The sequence below is a fragment of the Nelumbo nucifera genome, chromosome 3 (assembly GCF_055504915.1).
Source record: "Nelumbo nucifera cultivar China Antique chromosome 3, China Antique-T2T, whole genome shotgun sequence".
Taxonomy (NCBI): Eukaryota; Viridiplantae; Streptophyta; class Magnoliopsida; order Proteales; family Nelumbonaceae; genus Nelumbo; species Nelumbo nucifera.
Genome location: NC_142651.1, coordinates 30,549,171 through 30,570,001, shown reverse-complemented (window position 1 = coordinate 30,570,001; position 20,831 = coordinate 30,549,171). Strand labels below are relative to the sequence as shown.

Sequence of the window (20,831 nt, the reverse complement as noted above, 5' to 3'; positions counted from 1 at the left end):
AAAACATAAGGGTATTCTCTAATAAGGTTATAACTACAAAATATAAGTTTAAAATTTATTTAATGAAATATTTTCTATAATTGTTTAAACAATTATTTATTTCTCATTCAAATAATTATTTTATTTTTTATTACAAAAATTAAAAATAAAATATAACAGAAAAATAATTTTATGGATGTGGTAGATCTCCCATTGATTTACAACATGATAAATATTATGGTTAGATCACACCAAAAATTAGAAAAAAAAAACAAATATTACAATATAAAAAATAAATATTTTACAATAAATTTCAATAGATCTATGAATTAAAAATTGGAAAATTTTATTTTAAATTTACAAAAAGTTTAAAAATAAGTATAGTTGAAAAGAATAAATATTTTTACTCAAAAAATTACAAAAAGAAAAAAATGAATATTTTAGAAATTTCAATAAATCTATGAATATGGTAGATCACTCATAGATTGATGACACAATTATTCTTCATGGGTAAATTACATCAAAAATATAAAATTTTAATTTTTTTATATATAAGCATTTCCAAGCATTAAAAGACACAAAACACTGTAACATACTATCGAATAAATTCAAAAAAAAAAGTAATTATTTTTTAAATTTTTGTAAAAATTTAAAAAATAAAACCTCAAAAATCTTGATTTTTGAAAGTTGTTTTTGGGGGTTTTTTAAATTTTACAATCCAAAAATGTGTAGGGATGATTTGGTGAATTTGGAGATGGACAAAGAGGGTTCTTCCACAGAAAGCACTTGGATTCAGGAGACAGATAGAGTTGGGAACAAGATATACAAAGAGGGTTTAAGTGGACAGAAATCTAGATAATAGGAATGAACCTACTTGTTATTTTTCTCTGGGCATGAAAAACCGTTTAACCAAAATTAAATTGAATGTCAAGAAGGCAATAAAAGCAATTAATTAAAATGCCTCACACAGTTTTCACAACAAATCAACCAAATATAAGGTTTATACCAAAGGATGTAATACAGAATTTCCTTACTGAAATGTAAAACGGTGCCAAAAAAGAGTGAACGGAGAAATGATCCCACCTTCTGTTGTATATAAAATGGTCTTGAAAAGAGATACCACGTCGAAAGACAAAATAAGTGAACTTTTTAACTTGAAGCTATCTATGGGAGGAAAAGAAGACAAGCAGAAAGATTACAGATCTCTTTGACCATGAGGTTGTCAAGGTCATTCCTGGTCAATTATGAACTTGTCAAGCTCTTTACAGATCCCCTTGACCTTGAGGTTGGAAAGAGGGTGTGAGGAGGGAAGGATTACATGGAAGATTGTGCTTATTTTTTAGTTTCCTAGCTAGTATATATGCATGGAATTCAAGATTGCATGGAAAAATTATTTGTGTGGAGAGAAAGATGGTTGGTTACTTATTGAAAACAATAAGGTGTTGTTCGTTTTTCAAAATGTCACTTATTCGGGTAAATGCATTTATCTAAGTAAATATTTCTTAAGAAATACTTGCTCACTTATTCATGTTCTCTTTCCTATTTCCCAAAAACGAGTGGGACCTAAGGGAAAGATAGGTGTGTGGATCTTTTATGGCATATTGGCTACCCACCAAAAATAAACAAAAGTAAATGGTAAAATATTTGAATGGCAATTTATAAGTAGATTTATGAAGGACACGAAAGAGTGGAAGGCATAAGATAATTACTTTTTTTCTTTTTTTATAATTTTATTTTTACACATGGTCAAGATGAGGAGAAAAACCCAATTTGTTGAATTATATATATTTTTGATTTTTTTATGAACTTTATGTATCTTCTACATTTTCTACTTTTTTATTTAAATATATATATATATAATTTTTAAATAATAACCCACTTTTTATACATCCTACAAATGATTTTCTTTTTTTATTGGAGGTAAATACCACTAACTTTTTTTTGAAAATAAATATAACCACAGTTAAAATTTATACTTTTTTTCAATAGGTAGATGCATGTCCAAAGAAGAAAACTTTTTGTTTAAAAGTAGGAAATCTAGGCCTGTTTACATTATTGAGAATTGATCTCATGGGCCTGTGTATTCATTGCTCATTCAAATCATCATTTATTCAAACCTGCCACCAACAATGGGCTGGGCTTGTTGGACAGTCTAACTCATTTGAAGTACTAATGAAAAAATTATGTGCCCGTTTGGGAGGGCTTTCAGGACGCAGTAGTTTTGGAAAGCCGACATAGGCTTTCCAAACACTCAAACCAGTACTCAAATATGAAGCTGCTCTAATTAGCTTCAGGATTAGCTGAACGAACTATTCAGCAGGCTACTAAACCAATTATAACACTCCACATAAGTCATAAAATAAATGAATACATGAGGTCCACAAAGACAACAATCATTCAATCTCTCAATATGGGTTTCATATATTCAGCCCTGAGTCAGAATTTGTAGGCTCAAAGTACATTTGAGGTAGGTGTCAGATCGGAATTGATGTCAATTCAAGGACGGATATGAATGCATAAAATGTGGGTTTTTCAGATTTTAAATGTTTATAGCTCTACAATGAAAATCAGAAATCTGCATTTGACCTATCCATACTTCTCTGTATATTTTTATTACTAGTGCGAGGCAACACCAATACAACTACTGCAAATCAATTAACACAAACACACCCTAAACGCAGCAGCCCTCCCAAACAGGCTATATGATTGCTTTCCGCTTCTGCTGTCTTTCGGTTGCCTTTGACCCTTTGTCATGACATGAGTCATTGCTTTGGGCCTTTGGCGGTTCTGAACCACCCTCCCTTGTCCTAATTTAAATGAGTGATCCATGGACCAAGTCCTTTTGCCCAAATTAGGACTATAAAGTCTGACCCAATTATAATTGAAACAGTTCCGACCTATAGGGCCAGTAATTGGGACTATCAAGTCTGGCTCAATTATAATTGAAAGCTATATTTTTAACCTATAATTTAACAAAACAAACTACTAATTTGTTAAACTGACACATTTAAACATAGTAATATAATAAACATTGCAAGTATATCTTGAGAAAAATAGGTCTATTTTTGTGGCGAAAGATAAAAATGGGTATTAATTGCCAAACCAATCCAATAATAATCGGGACACATCATGTATAGCCAGACTCTATATAATATATAATTGGATTGGTTTGGTATGGAACGGATCTTCCCAATTCATTGATGGTCCTACCTAAAACTTGGGTCCATTTAATTCACAGTCAGAATTGAAATCAAAATTAATTGGAGTCATAATAGTCTATTCCCTCTACTTATTTGGTTCAGACAGGAATCAGAATTAATTGGAATAAATTCTCATTCCCAATGAAGGAGGAGGGAATGGCCATTTTACCAGGAATGAGAATAAGATTTCAATTTTGTTCAACCAAACAACTGAAATCATAATGAACTAAACACTCAACCATTCCAATTTTGATTGGCGATTTCCAGGTAATCATGATCAAACAAAAACAATTGAATACTCTTTAGGACAGTTCGCCCTTGAGGAAGGCTTCCTATAAATAGTTGCTCATGCAAGCCCAGAAGATCCAATCAGAACCAAAACCAAACCCCTCCCCTCTCCTCCTACCGGCCGGCATCTGATCTTTCCGGGGAAAAATAAAAGTCCGATGAATTGGGAGGGGGCAAGAGAATTATCAGAAATCCATGAGGAAACACAGCGGTGACCCTCGATGGAATCGCACATGGCCACCACTTCTTGTGGGCTTGGCTATTCTCCTTGTATCTTACAAAATAGGATCAGTTGCCGGTAATCCATATCTCTCTGAATCTCGCTTCAACTGTTGGATTTTAATCTCATTAGATATTAAATCCAATGGGTTTGATTGATCAATTACATGACAACTATGCTAAATTATTTTTGTTTGAGTCTTCACCTTTTTCTTCTCTCTCTGCAAATCAGAAAGTAGAATGCCTGCTCGTTGCATGTTTCCTTTGAAGACCGTTCTGTTGCGGTTTGAACTTTAAAAACGTTGGTGAAGATTAATGGTTGGGTTGGGGGAGCAGGTTTGAGTCTGAGAACGAGAACATGAAGCGGTGAGGGATTTAAAATTATGCCAGTATTAGCTTTTGTTACCAGTCATAAAACTTCAACTAGTTGTAGGTGATGATCAATTGAACAACGAATGACGTGTTAAAAAAAGAGCTTAAAACCTACACATCTTCTTCTTCTTCTCTCCATTTTCTGTAAAGAAGAAGAAAAGGGGGAAGATGAGGAGGGGCGTGAACATATATCAAATTGTTTATTTTTCTGAGAAGGCTCAACTCTTCAAGAAGCTCAGCCTATGCAGAGTAGCATAACATGGCAACCAGGATTAACATAAATAATAAATTTTTATAAATTTAACGAACGGGAAAAGGATGGTATTGGTGTACCAATATTCGTAGCATTTCCGTAGTTGTCACCGGAGTTGTAGGTCACGGGCTTCATCTTTCTCCACATCTCTGCAACACTTGTATGCATCGATTAATCTTTCCAAATACATTCTACTGAGCCATCCAAAAATTGAAATCGAATGCGGTCAATCGCTCCAGTGAAGAAATCGACCAAAGGATAAAGCACAGTTGTGTCCTGTGAAGAATTGTCACTAGATGTACAGAATATTTCAGGAAGTGGAATATTCCGAGTACTATGGCCGCTTGCAACTGTTAGGGTTAGGGTTAGGGTTCGGGTGTTTTCTCAAAAGTAGAGGGAGTGTAATGAGTTGCTCAAGTAAGGGCAAAAATAGTATTTTGCAAATAGCTTGTCTAAGAATAAAAATGTAATTCTATACGCCATCCGTCTTGATCATTAACGGAAGGAAGTTTTTTGTCGATTTTTTTTTAAAAATAGAAGAGAGATTTTTACTAAAATGAAACTATAGAAAAGGTTTTCATGATTGTCAAAAACTTCAGAAGAGCTTTTTAAATTTTTATCAAACCATAGCCATAGGGTGGATCCACACCCAAGCTCTTTTTTGGTTCTCTGTTGCAAGAAAACAACTTCTAAAAAATATCACTTATATAAGCATGAGAACAGGTGATTATATTCATAGGATCAAATTTTCAACTTTAATTTAAATGAACCACATTGTCAGCACACCTTTGAGTTCGGATCTGCTGACCGCAAAACACTTGCCACATCCTGGCCAAAAAACACGACAGCTACACTGTTGTCAGCATGTTGAGACGCCACACCTTTCAGCAACACTGTCCTGAGCTTGCCTTCAACCATTCAAGTAGCTAACCAATCCTCGTTGGATTTATTTGATCAGCGTCAGGTTCAGAAAAAACTAGCTAGATTCGAATTAAATTAGATTTAGACTGCATTTGGCATTGTTTATTTTAAGGACTTATCTTTTTTTTATATTTAAAATGCCCCTATGAACACTAAGTTTTGAACAAGGAGATTTATATTTATATCTATCTATTGTATATATATATATATTAAAATAAGAAAGTCTAGAAATTTTTTTCTTTTTTAATTTTTTTAACCCATATCATTTTTGAAACTATCAATTAGAAACTCTACTTTCCCCAAAAAAAAATCCTAAAATCTCTCTCTCTCTCGTTTCAATAACCTAAATAATCTAATATCTTAAAACTTCTCCTAAATAACCTCTCCCACTATCCCCAACTTTCTCCTAAATTATCTCTAATTTAGTCATAAAAATTATCTCTATTTCTTATTTATATTCTCCCCCACTTTTTATTTCATCTATCTAAAGAAAGTTTGAATTAAAAAATTTAAGAATTATTTAAATATTCTAACAAAATTATATAATAACTTTAAAATATTTATTAAAAAGACAAAAATTAATTATAATTAATTTAATAATATTCATATTATTAATAATTATATATTTTTACAAAATTCATCACAAAATTATGTACAAACAATATAAATTATGCTTTTTGGATTATCAAATCTAAATGTTATTCAAATAATAAAAATCTAGCATTAAAAATGAAATATTAGTTAAATATTTCAATAACTAAAAATCTTAAATAACAAAATATTAAAATTAATATTTTAAATCAATTAATAATATATTTTAAAAATTTACTAAATAACTTTCAATTATAAAACATAGATTAAGATTTTAAATAGCTAAATATTTTAAATAATGAAATATTTAACATAACGAGGTTTTAAATAGTTAAAATAACAAAATTATGTATTAATAGTGATGAAGGGAAATTTGGCCCGACCTCGCGATCGCCCGACACGTGGCAAAGGCAAGCAGCTCGGGACAGTAGAGCACCCAAAGCGAACATCGGAAGCAAGTCCAAACTCACTACCAAGCTCGAACTCCAGACCGCTGTACTTAGTCCGAGCTCCTTGTTAAGAGCGAGCTCCCTGTCAGAGGTCCGAGCTCCCTAAAACCCGAGCTCCCTAAGTCCGAGCTCGGTACTAGGAGCCCGAGCTCCCTAAGAACCCGAGCTCCCTAAATCCGAGCTCCCTACTAGGAGCCCGAGCTCCCTGATTAAGAGTGAGCTCCCTGTTAAGGGTCCGAGCTCCCCAAGAGCGAGCTCCCTACTGAGAACCCGAGCTCCCTGCAAGGAGCACGAACCATACTGGGCCCCAAGCCTCACAAAGCTGACCCGAGCTGACCCGTGGCAGCTCGGAACACTCCAAACCGAACTCAAGGCACCTCGCTCGCCACTCCAACACTTCACTTCCAAAGCACCAGGCCAGCCAAACGTACCCGACACCAAGGACGTCTTTATCCGAGGGCGACGTACCTGACTAATTTGGGATCTGACGCCTGACAGCCGCATTTCAAACGGCTTCCTGCCACCTGCAACCGTCGTCACTAGCCGCAGAGACGGCTCCGACAAAAGGAACAGTGGCGGTTCTGTCCGACCAGAGGAAATGACACCCGAACTGGCAGGAGTTCAGAAGTAATCATGCCCGACCTGACGGAGGCTTGGAAGTGAGTGCACGAGGTGGTTATAAAAGGCTTCTACCCCCCCAGGGACGAGGTATGCTAACTTTCGCGCTATCTGGTTATTCTTGCCTTTGAAGGATTCTGACTTGAGCTTCGGAGCCCTTACGCCGGGTTCTCCCCGAAGCTTCTCTTCTCCTCCCGTTTCAGGTCCCTGTTACTCAGTTCAGAGGCAAGATCATCGACAGCTAAGACCGGCCAGATTGTGCTTCATCAAATAGTAATATAATTTTATGGATTATTAAATTCAACAAGTAATTAATGTTTTAAATTTTAAATAATGATATTATTTCAATAAATAAATAATATTATAAATAACTAATTTCATTTATACCAATTAATAATTCTAGAAAATAACTTTCAAAAATATTAATGTTTATTAATAATAATTTTAAAAACTTAATCTACATTTATATATACTAAAATTAATATTTATTGTATTTCAATAATTATTTATTATTTTATGTGATAAATATATTTTCAATAATTATGTACAAATCTATTTTTGTTTTGTTATTTAATAAAAAAATTCTAGTAATTATTAAATCAACTAATAATATATTTTAAATAGTTACTGAATAACTTCCAATTATAATACATAGACTATGATTTTAAATAGTTAAAATAACAAAATTATGTATTAATACTACTATAATTTTATGGATTATTAAATTCAAAAAGTAATTAATATTTTAAAATTTAAATAATGATATTATTTCAATAAATAAATAATATTGTAAATAACTAATTTCATTTATACCAATTAATAATCCTAGAAAATAACTTTCAAGAAATTAATGTTTATTAATAATAATTTTAAAACTTAATCTATATTTATTATATATTTATATATACAAAAATTAATATTTATTGTATTTTAGTAATTATTTATTGTTTTTTGTGATAAACATATTTTCAAAAATTATGTACAAATCTGTTTTTGTGTTGTTATTTAATAAAAAAATTTCAATAATTATTGGAGATTAAACTATTATTCATGGGTTGGTTTGATTTAGTTGTAAGTTGTTTGACCAACCAAATTGACCTGGTCAGGTTGGGGAGTTGGTCACTCAGGTTACATCAGTTTAGGTCAATTTTCGGTTTGGTCGGTCGGTTCAAAAGATTTAAACTTAAAAACTTAAATTTAAATTTAAAAAAGTACAATGGTATTATTAAAAATTAAATTTATGGTATAAAATATTTTAGCCTAGGAAATATTGGAATTTTCCCACTTTCATGTATTCATAAAAATATATTTAAAATATGAAATATTAATATATATTTATGGTTGGTTCATTCAATTTTAGTCAGCTTAAAAATGGTCAAGGTGAAACTAATCCAACCCATTCAGGTTAGGAAATTGTTAAACCAAAGCCAACTAGAAATACTATAAATCAAGTTGGTCAGTTTCATTAGTTTGATTAGGAATGGCAACGGAGTGGGGTGGGGACAAGGAGCCTCTCCCCATCCCTGTCTCCATGAGGATCCCCACTCCCTATGATTCTTTATAATGTTAACCATTATGTTTTTGTTTTTTATTTTATTTAAAAAATAAAAATAAAATTGATGGTGCGCAATCCGGCCGGTCTTAGCTGACAATGACCTTGCCTCTGAACGGAATTGCGAGGAACCTGAAACGGAGAAGAAGAGGAAGCTCCGGGGGGAACCCGGTGTGGAGGCTCCGAAGCTCAAGTTAGAATCCTTCAAAGGCAAGATAAAACCAGATAGCGCAAAGTTTGCATACCTTGTTCTTGGGGGTAGGGGGCCTTTTATAGCCACCTCGTGCACTCACTCCTAAGCTTCTGTCAGGTCAGGTACGATTACCTCTGGTCTCCTGCCAATTCGGGTGTCATCCCCTCTACTGGTCAGAACCGCCACTGCTCCCTTTTGTCGGAGCCGTCTCTGCGACTAGCGATGACAGTGGCAGGTGGCGGTGGTAGGTGACCGTTGAAGTGCGGCTGTCAAGCGTCAGATCCCAAGTCAGTCAGATGCACCGCCCCTTGGATACGGACCTCCTCGGTGTCAGGTATGGTACGTTTGTTCAGTTCGGCGTCTCGGAGGCAAAGTGCTGGAGTGGCGAACGAGGTGAAGTCTTGAGTTCGAATAGGGGAGTGTCCCGAACTGCCATGAGGCGAGCCAGTTCGGGTCACTACCTTGTGTGGCTCGGGGCCTAAGAGAGAGTTCGGGCTCCTCGTAGGGAGGTCGGGCTCCTCGTAGGGAGTTTGAGCTCTTAGTAGGGAGGTCGGGCTCCTCGTAGGGAGTTCGAGCTCTTAGTAGGGAGGTCGGGCTCCTCGTAGGGAGGTCAGGCTCCTCATAGGGACTTCAGGCTCCTCGAAGGGAGTTCGGACTGTTGGTTTCTTCCCTTTGGTGCTTGCGCCCTGGGTACGCTGTTTTAAGTGCCGAGCTATTTGCTTTTGCCACGTGGAGTGATTGCGAGGTCGGGCCAAATCTTCCTTCATAAAAAATAATTAAAACTTGCAATCCTATTAGAAAAGATTCAACCATATTTTTAAAAATATTAACATATACATGTATGTATACATATATACATATATACATATATAAATATATGCGTATATATACATATCTTAGAATCCCATGGGACGGGGATAGAAGTCCCTATAGGGCAAGGAATGCTCACCTCGTCCCCATGCCGTCCCTACCAATAGGGATGAAAATTTCTCCATCTTCGTCCCCACAAGGGGAAAATCATCCCATCCCCACCCCATTCGGGGCAGATCCCCATGGGGATTGTGGAAATGGGGAAAATTACCATCCCTAAGTTAAATAAACAATTTTATCTAAAATTAATTATTGTTATTTTTATATTATAAAAAATTATTAAAAATAATATATAAAATATAAGTGATTATTAATTATTATATAAAACAATTATATACTCTTACATGTTTCTATTATTTATCTTTAACTTAACAAATCCCGTGCGAGTCCCCACTAGTAAGTCCTTAAAATAAGGAATGCCAAATGCAACCTTAGCTGAGAATCTGAGACGGAACAATGTGAGCATCTAACGCGTGGATAGACAGAAATGTAACTTAACAATGGATTCAATGCCCTCTTCTCATTCCTGAGTCCCAGACAGATCCCCTTAAAGAGGATAACCACTTTTTGCTAAGCAATGCACAGGCACAGTTATGTCTAGGGAGGGATACAAGCCCATTACATGCTAGCAGAGAACTAGTTACATCACAAGCAAGTGCAAACATATATAATAGCACTCTATGCCTTGTCAAGTCAAGCATAAGCTTTCAAACTGTATTGCAAATAACAGACATATTGAAGCATTCTGTAATCCATTAGGAAAAAATATATATAGACATTCTTAATTTAAAATATAAAAAAGGCCGAAAGTCCAAAGATTTTATGTGTAAGTGCATCATCTCAAATTAGAACCATCTGAAATCCTTCCTATTAGAAAATCGGGAAGACTGATAATACCGCAGTTTCAAATGTACATTTGCTTACTAAAATTCCAGTTGAGTTGGTCACTTTTGCTCCTGATAGTAAGCTTGGCCTCACCTCATTTTAGCACACACCTACATGAACAGCAGAAATCAATTTGCCACAAAATGGTACCTTGAATCCACATAGCTCTCAACATCCCAGAGGAAAGAACCAAAAGTTACTGCTTCCAAAACAAGCCTCTTCAACCCCCCAAAGCTTATTCTAATGAGTTCATCTTTGGAAGAATCAATAGTCCCATGAGGTGTGATCACAATTTCAGGCCTCCCAAACAATGCCTCTGTATGCTTCTCAATGATGCTAACAGCCTCCTTGGATCTTATTGTCGCATACCTCTGCAGCATCTCTGCATCAAATGACATTACATAGGTACGGAGTTTTGATGACTTATACCCATGCCCAAACCCCCCTGGGCCGAAGTTCCCTAGCCACGATGAAACCTCAGGGTGAGTTTGCTCAGTCTGGGATGAAGCTTCAATACCCTCACCACCACTTGGAGTTTGCTCTGCCATAACTTGCTCAATGTCAGTCTCTTGTTCATCTGATGCATATGGAAGGATCTTCATTGTCTTCTCAAGCTGAAACCTCTGGTCAACCCGCTTGAGGAAATATCCATACATTACGGAGGCAGCATAGACTTGCCCAACCCTGAGTTTGCTTATCTGTGCAACAGTTCTAGAGTCCCCTACTCGGTTCCCCAGTATAAGAGCCAGGTGATTCTGAATCATCTCATAGGCTTCTGAGGAATGAAGCTGCTCAAGCTTCTCATCTTGGTTTGGCCATGTGTCAACTCGACCAGAAGGTTTGGATGAGAGTATTGTAGGTATCAAGAAAACATTGCCATCCATAAATTTCTGTACAACTAATGCATACAGGATCTCTTCTAGAGCTTTTCTCCTCTCTGTAGCCTTAACCTCAGCTATTCTCCTAATAATATATTGAAAAACTGAATCAGTTCTTGACCTCAAGTCTATAAAAGATTTTGGTATAAAAGACCTGGTTAGTTTTGTTACTAACCTGTACAAGACAAGGTCTGTGCTGGAAGACGATGGCTCTTCCTTCTGTTTCTCAGCATCACGATCAGTTTGAAGCTGTTCAAGCTGTTGGTCAACAGCAGCAGGAACAAGATGAGGATGGCTTCTCAAAATCTGAGCAAGGAACTGCCCAACAGGAGACTCCAACTTTAGAGGAGCAATCGGGGAAGCCGACTCAGTAGAGTCCTGAGAGGCCGATGCCTTCATAATGGTCCTCTTCCTACTTTTGAAAACTGAACTACTCTGTCCTTGCTTAGAAAGATAAGTTGAAGGAGAATGCTGCAATTAATTAGTTTTGACCAAAAAGAAAAGATAGCATCAACAATCGCTCTTCTTAAACAACAGCTCCCCATCCACAAATTGATAGAAAAAGATGGGTTCTCCAATCAATTGTTCTATAGCAATTTACTAAATCTCCAACTACAACAAAAATCGGAAATTCACATCAAAAGAAAAATTAAAGCCCATATTTCCAAAGGGAATATTCAAACTCCCTTTCTCAAATGGAAAAACAAAAATTTAGAACCAAGCTTTAATTAAAACAAAAATTAATATTCAAAAATCTAAACTTGAAGTTTCTGGGATGACCTCGAATAGTAATCATCCAAAATAATTCATGAACCAGGGGAAACCTTCAAAGACTACTGAGCCAACATCCAAATTTCCCCTTACCTTGATCCATCCGTTCGAAAGACGAAGTTTGGAATTGAAGAAAACAAAATCCGGTGCCCTCGCTGTTAGAAAACCTGATTCAGTGACAAAATTTGGAGGTTTACATATCCCAGAAGAAGACCGAAGAACCGCGACTGCTTCCATCTGCTACACCAAATCCTCCGTTAAACATCAAAGAAACCTAAACTCAACCTAGAAATATCCAACCAACCGAACCGATTACCTTCAAAACCTCAGTAGAGAGAGAAAGAGAGAGAGTTTCTGGTTTAGGGCTTGAGAAGCGCAATGGGAGCCTGGGAGCCTGGGAGCCTGGGATGGTCGTCTTCTATAGCGAATTAGCGATCGATGGTGGAGATGAGAACTGATGAATGATGATAAGCACGTGAAACTGTGAAAGTATACTTTGTGAACTGTGAAGAATTAGGATTTACTCCTCACACAATCCTCACAACGCGCTGCAGCCGTGTATTGGGAATCTGGATTTACTCCTCATAGACCGCTCCTCATGCCATCTTTACAGCACCGCTTTCATCCGTGCATTGAGAATATCTCTGCACTGTCATTCATGCGAAAATATTTTCAATACAGGGCTGCGATGTGCTTAATGTTGATGTGAGACGGCCTTTGTGAGTAACAAATCCAATTTGATTGAAATCGAGATTTAAAATCCGTGCAACCAATAATATTGAATGGATTGTTGTTAATTCTGATTCTTATCATCAAAAAAAGATAAATTCTCTATTTTTTATTTCTTTATAGGGACCCGTCCGATGCATGGAAAAATCTGAAAGATTTAATAATTTTATTTTATATTTAATATTGATTTATGAAAAATAATTATTGTTAATTTAATATGAATAAATATTTTTAATAAATTTAGTTTTATTAATAATTTGTAGTAATTTTAATATTTTTTATTTTTTATTATTCTTAAATAAATTTTTGATTAACTTTAAATAAATAAAAATAATTATAAAATCTAACATTTTTATTAATTCCACTAATAATTAACAATTATATAGGAATGACAACGGGGTGGGTTCAGGGTAGGGCACCCCATCATTTTCCCTACCCTATAGTCAAGACACTCTACTTCATCCCCACCCTGTCCCCATTGTCATGCAAGTTCAGGGCAAGGTAACCACTCCTCAATGTCGAGCGAGTTAAGGGGCAAGACACCCCACTCCTAAGGAGAATCCTCGAATTTCCCTGCCTCGTCCCCAATATTGGACGGGTTCAAGTAGAGATGTAAATTGGATCGTACTGGCTCGGCACGATACGATCCGCATGTGGCCCACACAAAGTGCGAGTCGTGTTGTACTGGCCCACAAGGCATCTCGGGCCGTGCCTCCCTCCTCTAGGATAATTTAGGGGGGTGGTTTGGCACGGCCCATGGCCCGAGACTACATGGACTCGTGTCGTGTTGTGGGTCGGGCTAGTCAATGGGTCGGGCCTTGGGCTAGGCCATGCCACACACCAAGCCAAGCTCGAAGCAAGACACCTACTCCCTGTTCAAGGTTTTTAAAATTAGACTGGATAAGGAACCGTTGTAAGGTCGAATGGTTCTAGGTTGAGACTTGGGACTACGTTCAATAAGTTTAATTAGATTGGGTCGGGTTCAACTAGGTTTAGCTATGGTTGGGTTAAGTTGGGTTGGGTTCAGGCAAGTTTAAATAGGTTGGATTGGGTTCAGCTAGGTTAGGTTGGGATCAGCTATGGTTGGGTTAAGTTGGACTAGGTTCAGCTATGTTGGTTGAGCTTGGGTCTAATTAGGAAAGGTTGGGTTAAAATGGGTTTTAAATAGCTAAGATACAAAAAGGAAATGAAATATAGTTATGATATCTCTCTTTATTGAAATTACTTGGTAACTCTAGCTGGCACCAAATGATTTGAAGTTAGTAGGACTGCAAAGGCTGATTTGAATCTGATATACCTAGATGCAAATTTCATCTATTTATATTTGGAGTTGAATTGGATCTTTTTTTATACTATCTAGATCACACTTAGGTTGGATCCAGATTGTGTACATCATCAATACTTGGGAACTTAAAAATTTATAAATTGGAGGACATTTGGCATCTAACTTGAAGTTGGCATCTAACTTGGGCTATGTTAGGAAGTATTGATTTTATTAGCAATTTTTGTTGGCAACAATATTCCACTCTTTTCTGTTAAATTTTCTTATGGTTGAAGTTGACAAGTTTTAATATAATAATGTAAAATATTTAACTCTTCTAAACCATTTAAAGTTTATCTATTGCTTTCTCTTTGTTAGAAAGGACTTTTTTCTATCATTAAATTGTGTTCTTTCTATACTTAATGCATTTAGGAAATATAATCTAGTCATAAAGAAGGTACTTGCTATCATTCAAAATGGATTAAAATACCTGTTCTATTCTGTTCTTGTAAGTCAGCAGATCCTACAAGTGTGGGCATAGTTAGAGTTGACATCTCAGAAAGGAATTGGAATGAACTTGTGAGAAAGGAATTTCAGAGCTCTTTGGTTGTTGGTGTTCCATTTACTATTATTCGTGAGTCCACATAAGCACAATGCCATGATGTTTCTCATGTATTAGAGAATTTGTATTCATTTGAAACTTAACATGTATTAATTTCTAATTCGAATGAATTAATTTTTTTGGTAAGAAAATATTTGAATGGAAATAGATCTTTTAAATTGCATTTATTTTGTTTTTGTACTGTTTTAATGTTAATTGGATAATTGAATTAAAATTGTTTTATTTAAATTGATTTTTATGCATTATCTATCATGAGATTTGTATTTAACAGGTGCCAGAAAATGTTGAAATCAAATTGATATAAATAATAAAAAATAAAAATGAATCAAAACCGGCGGTCATACAACTATCGCCTTAGACATAAAAGAGCTCTAATACGGCGGTCTTGACCGCCACCTAAAAAAGGGAAGCAACGTTTGGACAGACCTAAGCCGGCGGTCTTGACATACCACCGGCTTAGGAATGACTGAACCACGGACCGGGCGTTAAAAGGCAGCGGTCTTTTCTATTTAAGCCGGCGGTCTTGACTTAGGCCGGCAAGTGGTTTAGGGGGCGGATTCATGACCGCCGCCTTAGACCAAGCCGGCGGTCATGACCGGTTTTGTTTGGTGAGGGTCAATATGAGTGGGTGGAGTATCAACCCACACCCAACCCAATTCACCTATTTATCACCCGTAATTCTGTGAAAATGATGGCGTCTATGTCCATCAGACCTTTTTAATTAAATAATATCCAGCCAAAGTTGATTGACACGTGGCAAATAAAGACATTTTTTCTTTCGATACGGTTTAACTTCACCTATAAATCTATAATGAAACCACCCACAGGATTTCAAAAACCTACAAAGTAAAGAGACCACTGAGATGGTGGGCCCCACATGCTCAATGAACCCAATTTTGCAAATTGCAATGCCACTCACTGATAAAGAAGGATGTAGCAGGTATTGTCTTCGTTAGGCAAATTCTTTGTTCTATGTCGGTAGGATGTTATGGCAACTTCTATTCTGGTAGATAAAACTTAAACCCACTTGTATATACACTGTGGTTGTGTGGAGCATGCATTTATAGCCTCGAACAAACTGATAGCCCTTAGTAAAAGGATTTATTACCAAAAATTAAAAAAAAAAAAAAATACAGAACTCCATGAGGGCCCAAAAGGGATGATGTCAACTCAAGGGGAAGGATGATTGGAGTTCACGTCTAATGATTAGAGTTGTTCTCTTTATAACCAATTAAGATGGTGGGTCTTAAACAAATGTTTTGTAAGCCTTGAACCATTTTCAATCCAAAACATATCGTATTAGTTATTCTTGTATTGCTCATGATCAGGGATGTTAATGGGTCAAGTTAAATGATAAATTCACATTTAATCCAGTCTTATAGGGTTGGGTTAGGGTTAGGCTTATTCTTGTGTATGGATGAATGAGTTTTGATTCTTTAATCCGAGTCGAATTCAGATTTGGCTGATCCTCCCTACTGAGCTATGATATCCTTACATATATAGGTATATATATTTTTGTAATTTTCTGCGACCTCAGGTAGCCTTTTTGCTTTCAATTTCTTTTCATGTTTATTTTACTTTTTCTTCTTTTACTAATAGAAGATGTAATACCTTAAAACCTATAAAACAAACTCCTATTTAAATTAATGACTTCTAAGTTTTAAAATATGTTCTGAAAAATACAATTGAAAAAACGAATTGGATCAGATTCAACTCTATAGGGTTGGGGCGGGTTCAGAAAAATGTCATGTTTCTTGGTTGGGTGGGGTCAGGTTTTGGGTGGAGGTATTAGAGGGTCGGATTAGGGTCAAGACAAACCCACACCGAACCTGACAAGTCCACATCCCTAATCTGGATAAAATTTTAGTATCAGCCCATTACTCTTTAACAATGATGTTTTAACTTTTCAAAAATGTGGTATGGCTTTTAAAAACAAACCGGTGACCGAATCAGTCAGGGGTCCGGTTACTGGTTCAAACGGTTCAACCTGAACAGTTGGTCTGTTTTGACAGAAAAATTAAAAAGTTATGAAAATTAAAAAAAATAGAAAATGGTTAATCGATTGGTTCAACGGTTTATTGACCAAACTCAACAATTTTGAGGGAAAAAGCGGTTTTGGGGAAAATGGAACCAGTCAGGTGACCAGTTCCCGGTTTTTCCAATCTGACCGTCCAGTCCAGTCTGATTTTGAAAACCATGGTGAAACCAACAAAACCCTAATGTTGTGTTTGGTTTAAAGGAAAAGGTAGAAAAAAAGAAAAAGATAGAAAAACCTTTATAAATCTTGTATAAAATTTCGTACCTTTTCCTTCCTTTTTCTACCTTTATCCTTCAATTTAAACATAGCTCTTGTCAATGAAATAACTCACTATTAAGGTTGTTCTTCACCTAGCATCTGTTCCGGGCACACCTCAAATTTGAAATTTCATCAAAGGAAAAAGCAACCATATAATTCTTGTCTACCCAACAAACCAACAAAAAAAAAAAAATAGTATAATTCAATGCATACCTACCTTCTCATGAGCACACAGTTATTATTGATATTGTAGGGGCCACTCGGTCCTTTCCTATTTATTACTTGTTTGGAAGATCTCTGCCATTTATTTTTCTTAAATATCTATTGTTTTTCACATGTTAGTCATATGGACTCAGTTTGGAAAAGAGTATAAATACAAATATATACAGTGCATATACATACAAAATAATACAAAATAGAAGATTTTAACACTATATATTTGTATTTGTACTCCTTCTAAACTGAGCCTTAGTGCAGTTTGACAAGTCTTTTTATGAAAATTTTCTGACAGTTCATATAGCCAATAAAAATAATAAGTTTTTGGGGAATTGTCTTTAAAGATCTAGACTATTTGATAAGTATCCTAGTCTATCATGGGTTTTTCATTGTCACGCATAGAAATGCCAAGCTTGGAAAAGCCCAAAAGTAGGGGTATAAGTCGAATAGGCTGGGATAGGTTTAAGCTCAACCTAGGCCCTAACCTGGCCCGAGCCCAAACTAAAATTTGATACACTTAGGTTGGGCTTGAATTAGTCAATCAGTCCACCTTAAAATTTAATTAAAGATATGTATGTAATATGTATGGCTTATCAAAAAACACATGTATATATGTATATACATTAATGGGTTGGGCTTGGGTTAGGATAAAGGTAGGGCAGGTCAGGTTTGAATTATCTACGGGTTAAGCTTGGGCCCGGACCAAAAAAAAAAAAACTCAAGCTTCGGGCCAAGGCTTAGCCCAAGGCCCTAAAATCCATACCCACATTGTATAAAATTGTGGGCTGAATCGGTCTGGGCACGGGTTGGGTCCACTCAAATTGCACCCCTACCCAAAAGACCATACAAAAAGATTTACTAAATGTCCCCTTGAAGCAAAGTAAATTAAAGAGACTATATAATTACTATAATTGGTCTAAAAAAATGGTGAACTATGAAAAATCCATTATGTTGAAAAGAAACTATATAATTACTATAGTTGGTCTAGAAAAATGGTGAACTATGAAAAATCCATTTTCCTTTTCAACAACAAGAAGATGCATCACCACCATGGGAAACTTAATTGTTGCAGATTATTTGGGTACGTATGAGCCATATGTCTAAGAATAAACATTACTTAGGACAACCATTAGTCTCCAGACTCTCCAATCACTCCCCAAGGCCCACTATCGATTAATAATTGACAAGGTCAAGTTGAGACTAAAGAACTACAATGCCAAAGTATTGTCGCCCATGGGGAAGATGGTTTTAATAATCAAATCCACTTTGTCCATAGTCCACCAAGCCTTATACCTTGGTGAACTTGGAATTAGGAAATCGCATAAGTGCAACAAGACACTCAGCATGAAGGTTACTGGCACTTCCATTGGGAACCAATTTCTGTCCGGGCCCGAATCATGTGCGATAAGTAACTCAACATGACAATATGGAATATTAGACCACCAAAATTTCCAGATCGGCTTCTATCGGGGCAAATTTGTGCCTACACTGTTTTAACAATCTTTTTGTAACTTTGTATTGGAAATATCTCATGAAATAAAGTACACAAGTATAGAGATATTCTCAATGCAAGACAGTTAGTGGGGGCAATTGGGCGGGTTGGGTTGGGTTTGGTTTGGTTTGAATTTCAACCCAATCCATTTAACCGCCAACCCGTTAATGATTCAGTTATATAAAATTAAACGGGTTGGGTTCAACCCAAACCCGATTTAATCCAATCCAATCCACCCAAACCCATTAATCTTATCTTTATGTACTTAAAACAAAAAACTAACTCATTTTTAATAAATTAGTTGGTCATAGCTTAGTGGTAATAGTAGTTGTTACTCACACAAGTGGTGTAGGTTCAAATCACATTACATTCATGTTATTTTTATACAAGCAGCAAAACCATTTAACTATGTTCGGGTTTCGGATTTGACGAACCACATGAGTTCAAACCGGTCAGACCAACTTGAACTATCTAATTGGATTGTCTTCGAGGTAATCACATCAAGTTCAAGAGTGGTTGAACTGTTTAGATCCGGTGCAGTCCAGTCGGACTAGACCCCGCCCGAACCGGTTCAGCCCGGGCCGGTTCAATCAACGGTGGCTTGACTTGGGTCGGCTCATATCAGGTTTGTGCACGGGTTTGGGGCCGAACCGATTGACCCGAAGCGGGTCAAAAGAAGCAAATCGGACCGTGTTGGATTCGGGTCGGGTTGAACGGATCAGTATATGTTGGATTGGGTTATACCACGTTGAACTGGTCCGGACTTGGGTCAAATTGATTTGGATTTATGTTGGGTGAAGTGTGTTGATTTAAGACAAAACTAAATTTAGTCAATAATTAATAGAAAATTAATGCATTAATTATAAATTATTTAATTCAAATGAAGAAAATAAAAAAAAGGCTAAGGAATTAATACTAATATTTGTAATAGTTAACCCAATGGTTATCCACAACCCAATCCATTTAAATGGGCGAATTGGATGGCGGGTTGATCACACAACCTACCAAGTAAATGAACGGGTTGGGCGAATTAGATAATGGGTGGATTCAGCAGATTGGGTGGGTTCAGCAGATTGGGTGAAAATTTGCCACCCCTAAAGGCAGTAAAGGCTGGTCTAATGGGCTTTGCCCAGCTGAACTCCAAAACTTCATATAATTGCTCAACACACAAGTGTTCGGAATAGGACATGAGGTTTGGCATAAGATATATGGCTCATTGGTGACAATTGGCTTGTGAGAACATGGATTGATCCAGAGATGGAAATTTGACCTGTCACTGCGAGCCCCGCCCCTGTTGAGGCGATTATTTAAGAAGAAATAGAGAAAAGTTTTTATTTATTTATTTATTTATTATTATTATTTTTTTTAGAGGGGGAGTGTCTTAAGGCCCCATATCTTGTTAAGAACCTGATTTACTCCTCCATTCCCTCTTACTATGCAGCATGCCTCCTTATAAGCTGATTTAATGGTGATATTTCCCTTGGGATCACATCTCCAAATAATTGTGTCATCTTTTGACTCCGCATGAATCAAAATAAACTTAATACTGTTCTATACATGATTTGGAACAATACTAAGGATCATATCCTCATTCCAAGCCTTTTTCTCATTATCAATAAATTCCCCAACTCTCATATCACTATCAAAATTTGGGGAATCTCTACTCACTGTCTCCTCAATAGTGCCAGGGTCAATCTATTTATCTTTCCAGAAATGAACTTTATGACCATTTCCGATGGTCCAACCAACACCTCTATTAAGTAGTTTTTTAGCATTAAGAATACCTCTCCAGGCCCAAGAAGCTCCTTTTTTTTAATAGGAATATTCCATAGATCTCCGTTTCTAAGGTGTTATGAGTAACAACTTTAACCCACAAATTGTCTTGTTCCTTTAGAATTTTCCATCCAAGCTAACAACTCAATTTGATAATTTTTTATTAAATCAAATGGACTATTAGATTATTACTTTTTCCAAATTGATTATTATGAAAGACTTTTTAGAAAACCAAACTTACAATTGAACAACAACTATCTTTGTATGCAATCAGAACAAAAAGCATGTGAACTTGCCAATAGTCAATAGGAGGAGGAATAAAGGAGTCTTTTATTTTTTACATAGAATGAGAATAGACTAAAGAGCACATTGTGTAATACACGAGAAAGCCGGCCCAAGTTCC

The 20,831-nt window shown here is 36.1% G+C and overlaps 1 protein-coding gene and 1 long non-coding RNA gene across 3 annotated transcripts; both read right to left on the bottom strand.

Annotated features, from left to right (window-relative positions):
• Positions 1–3,370: 3,370 nt before the first annotated feature.
• LOC104585908 (uncharacterized) lies at positions 3,371–5,570 on the bottom strand. 2 transcript variants are annotated; one of them, XR_016084622.1, is made up of 4 exons: positions 5,098–5,570; positions 4,392–4,587; positions 3,893–4,030; positions 3,371–3,796 (listed from the first exon to the last, which is right to left on the bottom strand). It is a non-coding gene; the product is annotated as an uncharacterized LOC104585908 (long non-coding RNA). The 2 variants fall into 2 exon arrangements; XR_733367.3 differs by lacking the exon at positions 5,098–5,570 and having other exon boundaries at positions 4,392–4,702.
• A 4,599-nt stretch (positions 5,571–10,169) lies between these two features.
• On the bottom strand, positions 10,170–12,514 carry LOC104585831 (UV-B-induced protein At3g17800, chloroplastic-like). The gene is made up of 4 exons (XM_010242866.2): positions 12,356–12,514; positions 12,133–12,276; positions 11,444–11,739; positions 10,170–11,353 (listed from the first exon to the last, which is right to left on the bottom strand). Exons 2-4 carry the CDS (start codon positions 12,274–12,276, stop codon positions 10,519–10,521), a joined length of 1,275 nt encoding a protein of 424 aa, XP_010241168.1. The 5' UTR covers positions 12,356–12,514; the 3' UTR covers positions 10,170–10,518.
• Positions 12,515–20,831: the final 8,317 nt, after the last annotated feature.

Coding starts and splice junctions, on each gene's coding strand:
- LOC104585831 (XM_010242866.2), bottom strand. CDS start 12,276: ATGGAAGCAGTCGCGGTTCTTCGGTCTTCTTCTGGGATATGTAAACCT. Junction 11,740..12,132: donor TTTCGAACGGATGGATCAAG/GTAAGGGGAAAT, acceptor AATTAATTGCAG/CATTCTCCTTCAACTTATCT. Junction 11,354..11,443: donor ACAGACCTTGTCTTGTACAG/GTTAGTAACAAA, acceptor ATATATTATTAG/GAGAATAGCTGAGGTTAAGG.